The sequence below is a fragment of the Salvelinus sp. IW2-2015 genome, unplaced genomic scaffold (assembly GCF_002910315.2).
Source record: "Salvelinus sp. IW2-2015 unplaced genomic scaffold, ASM291031v2 Un_scaffold2754, whole genome shotgun sequence".
NCBI classification, from domain to species: Eukaryota; Metazoa; Chordata; class Actinopteri; order Salmoniformes; family Salmonidae; genus Salvelinus; species Salvelinus sp. IW2-2015.
In genome coordinates this window covers 23804-35369 of record NW_019944057.1, presented here as the reverse complement: position 1 = coordinate 35369, position 11566 = coordinate 23804, and the positions used below count along the sequence as shown (strand labels likewise).

General features: G+C 44.3%; 1 protein-coding gene across 1 annotated transcript in view; it reads right to left on the bottom strand.

Moving 5' to 3' along the window:
* The window catches only part of LOC112074678 (intraflagellar transport protein 74 homolog), a 58935-nt gene that overhangs the window by 40057 nt on the left and 7312 nt on the right, over nt 1-11566 (bottom strand). Inside the window, exons 4-5 of the mRNA XM_070440622.1 lie at nt 8219-8344; nt 6146-6250 (exon numbers count right to left, since the gene is read on the bottom strand). Of these exons, the coding sequence (XP_070296723.1) occupies nt 6146-6250; nt 8219-8344 (231 nt within the window). The remainder of the gene's footprint in view (nt 1-6145; nt 6251-8218; nt 8345-11566) is intronic.

Below are 11566 nucleotides of genomic sequence, written 5' to 3'. Positions count from 1 at the left end.
CTCCACCTTCACAATAAATCCATGTAATATACTCCCACCTTCACAATAAAATCCATGTAAATAGCCCCACCTTCACAATAAATCCATGTATATAGCCCACCTTCACAATAAATCCATGTAATATAGCCTCCACCTTCACAATAAATCCATGTAATGTAGCTCTCCACCTTCACAATAAATCCAGTAATATAAGCCTCCACCCTTCACAATAAATCCATGTAATATAGCCTCCACCTTCACAATAAATCCATGTAATAGACCTCCACCTTCACAATAAATCCATGTAATAAGCCTCCACCTTGCACAATAAATCCATGTAATATAGCCTCCACCTTCACAATAAATCCATGTAATATAGCTTCCACCCTTCACAATAAATCCATGTAATATAGCCTCCACCTTCACAATAAATCCATGTAATAAGCCTACCTTCACACATAAATCCATGTAATATACCTCCACCTTCACAATAAATCCATGTAATTAGCCTCACCTTCACAATAAATCCATGTAATATAGCCTCACTTCACAATAAATCCATGTAATAGCTCCACTTCCAATAAATCATGTAATATAGCCTCCCACCTTCACAATAAATCCATGTAATAGCCTCCACCTTCACATAAATCCATGTAATATAGCCTCCACCTTCACAATAAATCCATGTAATATAGCCTCCACCTTCACATAAATCCATGTAATATAGCCTCACCTTCACAAATAAATCCATGTAATATAGCTCCACCTTCACAATAAATCCATGTAATATAGCCTCACTCACAATAAATCCATGTAATAAGCCTCCACCTTCACAATAAATCCATGTAATATAGCCTCCACCTTCACAATAATCCATGTAATATAGCCTCCACCTTCACAATAAAATCCATGTAATATAGCCTTCACCTTCACAATAAATCCATGTAATATAGCCTCCACCTTCACAATAAATCCATGTAATATAGCCTCCACCTTCACAATAAATCATGTAATATAGCCTCCCACCTTCACAATAAATCCATGTAATATTAGCTCCACCTTCACAATAAATCCACTTATATAGCCTCACCTTCACAAAAATCCATGTAATATACCTCCACCTTCACAATAAATCATGTATATAGCCCCACCTGCACAATAAATCCATGTAATATAGTCTACACCTTCACAATAAATCCATGTAATATAGCCTCCACCTTCACAATAAATCCATGTAATATAGCCTCCACCTTCACAATAAATCCATGTAATATAGCCTCCACCTTCATAATAAATCCATGTAATATAGCCTCCCCCGTTACATTATTACACATCAGGGAGGCAACTGCAAGCGTCCTGATCCAATTCAGAGGTGCATATTGAAGACATTGGAAGAAACTGTCCACATGTACTTTTCGTCAGCCAACAAGATGATTAAGCCTAACGAACAGCAAAAACACTAGCTTATGTCAATCTACTATCCCCCAAAGTACAAAAGTTTATATTCTGTACAATAAATAAATATTCCAAACATAGTCTTGGACAGTTGTGGGATGCGATAGATCCCAAATTAATATACCCACTAGCATCAAAACWATTTTTAGTAGAGGCCATCACTCTGTTTTCTCACGCAATTGCATAGCCTATAGAAAGCTGATCCTCCTCTTTTTAATAGAGGCCATCACTCTGTTTTCTCACGCAATTGCATAGCCTATAGAAATGTTGCGCAACATGAGCTCCCGTGAAGACTAGTCAAGGATCATATCACCTCCACCTTACCTGTCACCCTAGACCCACTTCAATTTGCTTACCGCCCCAATAGGTCCACAGACGATGCAATCGCCATCACAATGCACACTGCCCTATTCCACCCGGACAAGAGGAATACCTATGTGAGAATGCTGTTCATTGACTACAGCTCAGTCTTCACCATAGTACCCTCCAAGCTCATCAATAAGCTTCAGGCCCTGGGTCTCAACACCTCCCTGTGCAATTGGGTCCTGAACTTCCTGATGGGTCGCCCCCAGGTGGTGAAGGTAGGAAACACCACCTCCACTATGCTGATCCTCAACACTGGGGCCCCACAAGGGTGGGTGCTCATCCACCTCCTGTACTCCCTGTTTACCCACGACTGTGTGGCCATGCACGCCTCCAACTCAATCATCAAGTTTGCAGACAACACAACAGTAGTAGGCTTGATTACCAACAACGATGAGACAGCCTATAGGGAGGTGAGGGCACTCGGAGTGTGGTGTCAGGAAAATAACCTCTCACTCAACGTCAACAAAACAAAGGAGATGATCGTGGACTTCAGGAAACAGCAGAGGGAGCACCACCCTATCCACATCGACGGGACAGCAGTGGAGAAGGTGGAAAGTAATAKATTCCTCTGTGTACACATCACGGACAAACTGAAATGGTCCTTGATGGCGAGAGAGATGTACAGTCGCAACAGCGAGAGAGTTTTACAGTAGGGTGGACCCAGTTGAGAGAGATTTTACAGTAGGGTGGACCCAGCTTAGAGAGAGTTTTACAGTAGGGTGGACCCAGTTGGAGAGAGAGTTTTATTCAGTAGGGTGGACCCAGTTGAGAGAGTTTTACAGTAGGGTGGACCCAGTTGAGAGGTTTTACAGTAGGGTGGACCCAGTTGAGAAGAGTTTTACAGTAGGGGTGGACCCAGTTGAGAGAGTTTTACAGTAGGGTGGACCCAGTTGAGAGAGTTTTACAGTAGGGTGGACACAGTTGAAGAGTTTTACAGAGGGGTGGACCCCAGTTGAGAGAGTTTTACAGTAGGGTGGACCCAGTTGAGAGAGAGTTTTACAGTAGGGTGACCCAGCTGAGAGAGAGTTTTACAGTAGGGTGGACCCAGCTGAGAGAGAGTTTACAGTAGGGTGACCACTGAAGAGAGTTTTACAGTAGGGTGACCCAGTTTGAGAGAGAGGTTTTACAGAGGTGGGACCAGCTGAGAGAGAGTTTTACAGTAGGTGACCCAGCTGAGAGATTTTACAGTAGGTGACCAGCTGAGAGAGAGTTTTACAGTAGGGTGGACCCAGTTGAGAGAGAGTTTTACAGAAGATGACCCAGCTGAGAGAAGTTTTACAGTAGGGTGGACCCAGTTGAGAGAGAGTTTACAGAAGGTGACCCAGACTGAGAGAGAGTTGTCAGGAAGGTGGACCCAGCTGAGAGAGAGTTTTACAGTAGGGTTGACCCAGCTGAGAGAGAGTTTTACAGAAGGATGGACCCAGCTGAGAGAGAGTTTTACAGTAGGGTGGACCCAGCTGAGAGAGAAGTATTGTAGGTTGGATCCAGCTGAGAGAGTTTTACAGTAGGGTGGACCCAGCTGAGAGGAGTTTTACAGAAGGGTGACCCAGCTGAGAGAGTTTTACAGTAGGGTGGACCCAGCTGAGAGAGAGTTTTACAGAAGGTGGACCCAGCTGAGAGAGAGTTTTACAGTAGGGTGGACTCCAGCGTGAGAGAGAGTTTTACAGTAGGATGACCCAGCTGAGAGAGAGTTTTACAGTAGGGTGGACCCAGCTGAGAGAGAGTTTTTTACGTAGGGTGGACCCACTGAGAGAGTTTTACAGTAGGGTGGACCCAGCTGGAGAAGTTTTACATGTAGGGACCCAGCTGAGAGAGTTCAGTAGGGTGGACCCAGCTGAAGAGAGTTTTACAGTAGGGTGGACCCAGCTGAGAGAGAGTTTACAGAAGGATGGACCCAGCTGAGAGAGAGTTTTACAGAGGTGCATGAAGAGTTTTCAGAGGGTGGACCCAGCTGAGAGAGAGTTTTACACGTAGGGTGGACCCAGCTGAGAGAGAGTTTTACAGAAGAGGTGGATCCAGCTGAGAGAGAGTTTACAGAAGGTGACCAGCTGAGAGAGAGTTTACAGTAGGGGGACCCAGCTGAGAGAGAGTTTTACATAGGGTGGATCCAGCTGAGAGTTTTACAGAAGGATGGACCACTGAGAGAGAGTTTTTACAGAAGGATGGAGTTACTGACATGACTTTTTTCAGATATTATTTTCTTTGTCCAGCAGCACTGGCACTGGAGAAGGCATTTGTTTCTATGTACCTGAGCCTTGGCTGTAAACAGACTATCGTCACTGTGTGGGACTCACACTGAGCCTTGGCTGTAAACAGACTATACATCACTGTGTTGGACTAACCTGAGCCTTGGCTGTAAACAGGACTATCGTCACTGTGTTGACTAACCTGAGGCCCTTGGCTGTAAACAGACTATCGTCACTGGTGGTGACTAACTGAGGCCCTTGGCTGTAAACAGACTATCATCACTGTGTTGGACTAACCTGAGGCCCTTTGCTGTAAACAGACTATCATCACTTGTGGGACTAACCTGAGCCCTTGGCTGTAAACAGACTATCACACTGTGTGGGACTTAACCTGAGGCCCTTGGCTGTAAACGACTATCATCACCTGTGTGGACTAACCTGAGGCCCTTGGCTGTAAACAGACTATCGTCACTGTGCTTGGACTAACCTGAGGCCTTGGCTGTAAACAGACTATCGTCACTGTGTTTGGACTAACCTGAGGCCTTGGCTGTAAACAGACTATCGTCACTGTGTGGACTAACCTGAGGCCCTTGGCCTGTAAACAGACTATGCATCACTGTGTTGGACTAACCTGAGGCCCTTGGCTGAAACAGACTATCATCACTGTGTGGACTAACCTGAGGCCCTTGGCTGTAAACAGACTATCCGTCACTGTGTTGGACTAACCTGAGCCTTGGCTGTAAACAGACTATCGTCAATGTGTGGGACTAACCTGAGGCCCTTGGCGTGTAAACAGACTATCGTCACTGTGTGGACTAAACTGAGGCCCTTGGCTGTGTTGTCGGTACATGTGGCGACTAACCTGAGGCCCTTGGCTGTTGTTTGGTACTATTGGACTTAACTAAGGCCTTTTGGCCGTGTTGTACTATGTGGGACTAACCTGAGGCCCTTGGCTGTGTTGTGTCATTATGTGGGACTAACCTGAGGCCTTGCTGTGTTGTGGTACTATATGGACTACCCGAGGCCCTTGGCTGTGTTGTGGTGCTGTGCTGTGTCGTGTACTAACCTGAAGACAAGCCCTTGGCTGGTGTGTGTGGTGCTGTGCTGTGTGTGTACTAACCTGAAGACAAGCCTTGGCTGTGTTGTGTGCTGTGCTGTGTCGTGTACTAACCTGAAGACAGCCTTGGCTGTGTTTGTGCTGTGCTGTTGTCGGTGTGTACTAACCTGAAGACAAGCCCTTGGCTGTGTTTGTGGTGCTGTGCTGTGTCGTGACTAACCTAAGACAAGCCCATGGCTGTGTTGTGGTGCTGTACTGTGTTTGTGTGTACTAACCTGAAGACAAGCCATGTGCTGTTGTTGTGTGTTTGTGTCTGTACTAACCTGAAGACAAGCCCATGCTGTCTTGTGTGTGTCTGTGTCGTGTTACTAACCTGAAGACAAGCCCTTGGCTGTGTTGTGGTGCTGTGTCGTGTACTTAACCTGAAGACAAGCCCTTGCTGTTGTGTGCTGTGTCGTGTACTAACCTGGAGCAACCCTTGGCTTGTTTGGGTGCTGTGTCGTTGTACTAACCTGAAGACAAGCCTTGGCTGTGTTGTGGTGCTGTGTCGTGTGTACTAACCTGAAGACAAGCCCTTGGCTGTGTTGTGGTGCTGTGTCGTGTACTAACCTGAAGACAAGCCCTTGGCTGTGTTGTGTGCTGTGTCGTGTACTAACCTGAAGACAAGCCCTTGGCTGTTGTTGTGGTGCTGTGTCGTGTACTAACCTGAAGACAAGCCCTTGCTGTGTTGTGTGCTGTGTCGTGTACTAACCTGAAGACAAGCCCTTGGCTGTGTTGTTGTGCGTGTGTGTCGTGTACTAACCTGAAGACAAGCCCTTGGCTGTGTGTTGTGCTGGCTGGTTGTGTACTAACCTGAAGACAAGCCCTTGGCTGTGTTTGTGGTGCTGTGTGGTTATAACTGAAGACAAGCCCTTGCTGTGTTGTGTGCTGTGTTGTGTACTAACCTGAAGACAAGCCCTTGGCTGTTTTTGCTTTTGTGTACTAACCTGAAGACAAGCCCTTGGCTGGTTGTGGTGCTGTGCTGTGTCGTGTACTAACCTGAAGACAAGCCCTTGGCTGTGTTGGGTGCTGAGCTGTGTTGTGGTGCTGGTCGTGTACTAACCTGAAGACAAGCCCTTGGCTGTGTTTTGGGACTTGTGCATCTCAGTCTCCTTGAAGCTCAGGTCTTCCTGCATGGACTTGAGCTCAGTGGCTGTCACCGACGAATCTGGCGCATACGTTCATGTTCTGCATCAACACACAGACACAGACACACAGACACGACACACAGACACAGACAGAGACACAAGACACAAGACACAGACACAGACACACAAGACACAGACACACAAGACACAGACACACAGACACACAGGCACAGACAACACAGGCACAGACACAGACACACACACACACAGACACAAGACAACAGACACAGACACACAGACACAAGACACAGACACACAGACACACAGGACATCTCCTTTTAAACGAGCTTCTCACTTCAACAACATGCACTATTGAGAAGATTTATGAAAACCCTAGTATCTGTTAGGAGTTTCAGGTCTATAAAAACTGTAGTTTTTATGACTTAAAGCAGAACCTGTGTGAATGACAAGACAGAGAACAGCTGGGGTATAGAAATAAACGGTTAATTCAGATAACTCGTAGATTCTGTTTACAGTGATAATAAACACACTATATCATGAAGAAGAACAAGGCAACGTTCAAGCTATGACCTGGAGTATTTAACAAAACAACGTCCAATGTGTGAACTTAGTGGCCGAGCTGTTTCGCTGAGAACAGCAGACAAGCACATGGCAGATGGATAACATCAGTTGAACCCCTCCCTCCGCTAGTGTTCCGAGAGAGAGAGGAAGAAAGAGAGAGAGAAAAGAGAGAGAAGAGAGAGAGAGAAAGAGAGAGAAAGAAGAAGAGAGAGAAGAAGAGAGAGAGAGGACAGACAGAGAAAGAGAAAGAGAGAGAGAGAGAGAGATATCTCTCTCCCTCTCTCGCTCTCGCTCTGTGGTATTTCACCCAATAGATATGGGAGTTTATCAAAATTGGATTTGGTTTTCAAATTCTTTGTAGGTTTGTGTAATATGAGGGAAATATGTGTCTCTAATATGGTCATACATTTGGCAGGAGGTTAGGAAGTGCAGCTCAGTTTCCACCTCATTTTGTGGGCAGTGTGCACATAGCCTGTCCTATCTTGAGAGCCAGGTCTGCCTATGGTGGCCTTTCTCAATAGCAAGGCTATGCTCACAGAGTCTGTACATAGTCAAAGCTTTCCTTAAGTTTGGGTCAGTCACACTGGTCAGGTATTCTGCCACTGTGTACTCTCTGTTCAGGGCCAAATAGCATTCTAGTTTGCTCAGTTTTTTGTTGATTCTTTCCAATGTGTCAAGTAATTATCTTTTTGTTTTCTCATTATTTGGTTGGGTCTAATTGTGCTGTTGTCCTGGGGCTCTGTGGGGTGTGTTTGTGTTTGTGAACAGAGCCCCAGGACCAGCTTGCTTAGAGGCCTCTTCACCAGGTTCATCTCTCTGTAGGTGATGGCTTTGTTATGGAAGGTTTGGGAATCGCTTCCTTTTAGATAGTTGTGGAATTTAACAGCTCTTTCTGGATTTTGATCATGAGCGGGTATCGGCCTAATTCTGCTCTAAATGCATTATTTGGTGTTTTACGTTCTACACAGAGGCTATTTTTGCAGAATTCTGCATGCAGAGTCTCAATTTGGTGTTTATCCCATTTAGTGAATTCTTGATTGGTGAGCGGACCCCAGACCTCACAACCATAGAGGGCAATGGGTTCTATAACAGATAAAATTATTTTTAGCCAGATCCTAATTGGTATGTCGAATTTTATGTTCCATTTGATGGAACGTTCACAGTTCAGTGGAAGATTTTCAGGCCAATGTATGTATAGTTTTTTGTGTGCTCTAGGCCAACGGTGTCTAGATGGAATTTGTATTTGTGGTCCTGGGAATTGGACCTTTTTTGGAACACCATTATTTTTTGTCTTACTAAGATTTTCTGTCAGGGCCCAGGTCAGAATCTGTGCAGAAGATCTAGGTGCTGCTGTAGGCCCTCCTTGGTCTCTCACACTCTCTATCACACTCTCTCTCTCACTCACTCACTCACTCTCTCACTCTCTCACTCTCTCACTCTCTCACTCACTCACTCACCTCACTCACACTCTCTCTCTCTCACTCTCTCACTCACTCTGCTGGAGTGTTCCAGTAGAACGACGATGATGGCCTGTGCCTGACGGTTCTGCTCCACCTCTGTAGCTTTAGTCTCATCAAATGAATCCAGAAAACCTGTGGAAATATGAATCAATACCAGATAAATGATCCGTGTAGACTACAATACTGCTTACACATAGGATTTACACTATTTAGGCTGTAAAAATACATCTAAACGGGCAGTGNCTCTCTCACTCTCTCACTCACTCTGCTGGAGTGTTCCAGTAGAACGACGATGATGGCCTGTGCCTGACGGTTCTGCTCCACCTCTGTAGCTTTAGTCTCATCAAATGAATCCAGAAAACCTGTGGAAATATGAATCAATACCAGATAAATGATCCGTGTAGACTACAATACTGCTTACACATAGGATTTACACTATTTAGGCTGTAAAAATACATCTAAACGGGCAGTGGTTATATGACCCCCCTTTTTATAAACAGGCCCATTTTGACCACATTATTGCCTGAAGACACRTTTGTATACCTCCCGTGTGCACGCCGGGGAGGACTGGTAGTAGTGCCGTGCAGGGTGGGTGTCTATTTTAATAAATACATTGAATAGACACCATCAAAAATCTAGCCATTATTAATTGATTTAGGCYGGTCCTAAGAAACATTATAAAGATGAATAAAATGTGTTTTCAAAAGGAAAATAATTGCATATTTTGACGTTTAATTAGGTATGTTACAGGTCTGTGTAGCCATGGCTGCAGCATCCAAATGAAATCAATAGTTTGTTATTTTGTTAACTAAACAGACAAGACACAACGATCACAGTCTACACACCGATCACAGTCAACACACATATTTTATATTAAGAATATAATGGAATATAACAGAACTTGTCATGGGAACGTGTGGTACCGCTGCCATATTAAAAGCGATATTTAGYAACKGTGCAGGCCTGTGCTWTTTTGATSCACGTTTCATCTCTTTCCTATTATTATAATMMTTTTGTAATTTTACCCCTTTTTCACCACAATTTCGTGYTATCCAATTGGTAGTTACAGTCTTGTCCCATCGCCGCAACTCCCGTACGGACTCGGGAGAGGRYAAGGTCGAGAGCCATGCGTCCTCCAAAACACGAACCTGCTTTTTGACACACTGCCCGCTTAACCCGGAAGCAAGCCGCACCAATGTGTCGGAGGAAACACCGTCCAGCTGGCGACCGAGGTCAGCTTGCAGGCGCCCGGCTCACCACAAGGAGTCGCCAGAGAGCGATGAGACAAGGAAATCCTGTCCGGCCAAACCTTCCCCTAACCCGGAACTCACTGGGCTAATTGTGCGCCGTCTCATGGGTCTCCCGGTTACGGCCGGCTGTGACACAGCCCGGGATCAAACCCGGGTCTGTAATAATGCCTCAAGCACTGCGAAGCAGTGGCTTAGACAGCTACGCCACTCGGGAGGCGCACTCCACTTTGTTAGGGAGCAGGAGTAGGGGCTTACCTTCATCATGATACCCATAGAAGATAATAGCAATCCTATTTTCRGAGGTGTTCTGCTTGAAACGCTGGTATTACAGACTCGATCAGGGACATGTTGAAAATGTCAGTGAAGACACCTGCCAGTTGGTCAGCACATGCCCGGAGCACACGTCCACGTAATCCATCTGGCCCCGCAGCCTTGTGAATGTTGACCTGTTTAAAGGTCTTACTCACGTCGGCTACGGAGAGRGTGATCACACAGTCGRCCGGAACAGCTGATGCTCTCATGCATGCCTCAGTGTTGCTTGCCTTGAAGCGAGCATAGAAGTGATTTAGCTTGTCTGGTAGGCTTATGTCACTGGGCAGCTCGCGGCTGTGCATCCCCTTTGTAGCCTTACTGATATCCAAACAGAGATTCAATGAAAACAAAAATCTGAAATTGATTGATTGATCAAAATGAGTCCACACTTTTGTCTCAAAGCAGCGCGACGCCGATGTCCCACTCAAAACGGTGCTGAAATTATCATGTTGTTGACCACTACGCGTGGATTGGATGACTGGGAGTTTCACTCAGCAACAATTTGATACATGTCTTCAATTGCATTAGCCTACCTCATTCCAATATTTTCATAATTCAGTGCCATTTATTCTCACAGTAATTCATTATGGATCTATCCAGTAGTGGTTAGAAAACAGTGTGAAGAGACATGCCTCGCAAAGTTTACAACTMGCAGGAGGACGGTTGCCTAGCAACCATCAAGAGTTTAAGAGCGTAGAGCGTGCTAATGTCGCCTCAGCATTATGGCTACGTTACATACTAAGTCGTAGGCAGAACTTGACCGAAATTATTACTAAGTCGTTTTGGCGGAAATAAAAGTTTTGTCTTTGATATTGGGAATAACTTTCAGAAATAAAGAAAAAGAACGAAAAAAGTTGGCGGTATGGTAAAGTTGGCGGGGAAAACGTCTTAGAATGAAAGGGATACAAGATCTGGAACTTTCTGCTAAATATGTGTATGTGACCAATAACATCTGTTAACTATGTGACCAATAACATCTGCTAAATATGTGTATGTGACCAATAACATCTGCTAAATATGTGACCAATAACATCTGCTAAATATGTGTATGTGACCAATAACATCTGCTAATATGTGACCAATAACATCTGCTAAATGTGTGACCAATAACATCTGCTAAATATGTGTATGTGACCAATAAACATCTGCTAAATATGAGTATGTGACCAATAACATCTGTTAACTATGAGTATGTGACCAATAACATCTGCTAAATATGAGTATGTGACCAATAACATCTGCTAAATATGTGACCAATAACATCTGCTAAATATGTGACCAATAACATCTGCTAAATATGAGTATGTGACCAATAACATCTGCTAAATATGTGACCAATAACATCTGTTAAATATGAGTATGTGACCAATAACATCTGCTAAATATGTGTATGTGACCAATAACATCTGCTAAATATGAGTATGTGACCAAAACATCTGTTAACTATGAGTATGTGACCAATAACATCTGCTAAATATGAGTATGTGACCAATAACATCTGCTAAATATGTGACCAATAACATCTGCTAAATATGTGACCAATAACATCTGCTAAATATGAGTATGTGACCAATAACATCTGCTAAATATGAGTATGTGACCAATAACATCTGCTACATATGTGCATGTGACCAATAACATCTGCTAAATATGTGACCAATAACATCTGCTAAATGAGTATGTGACCAATAACATCTTGCTAAATGTGTTGACCAATAACATCTGCTAAAGTGTGACCAATAACATCTGCTAAATATGTGTTATGTGACCAATAACATCTGCTAAATGTGAG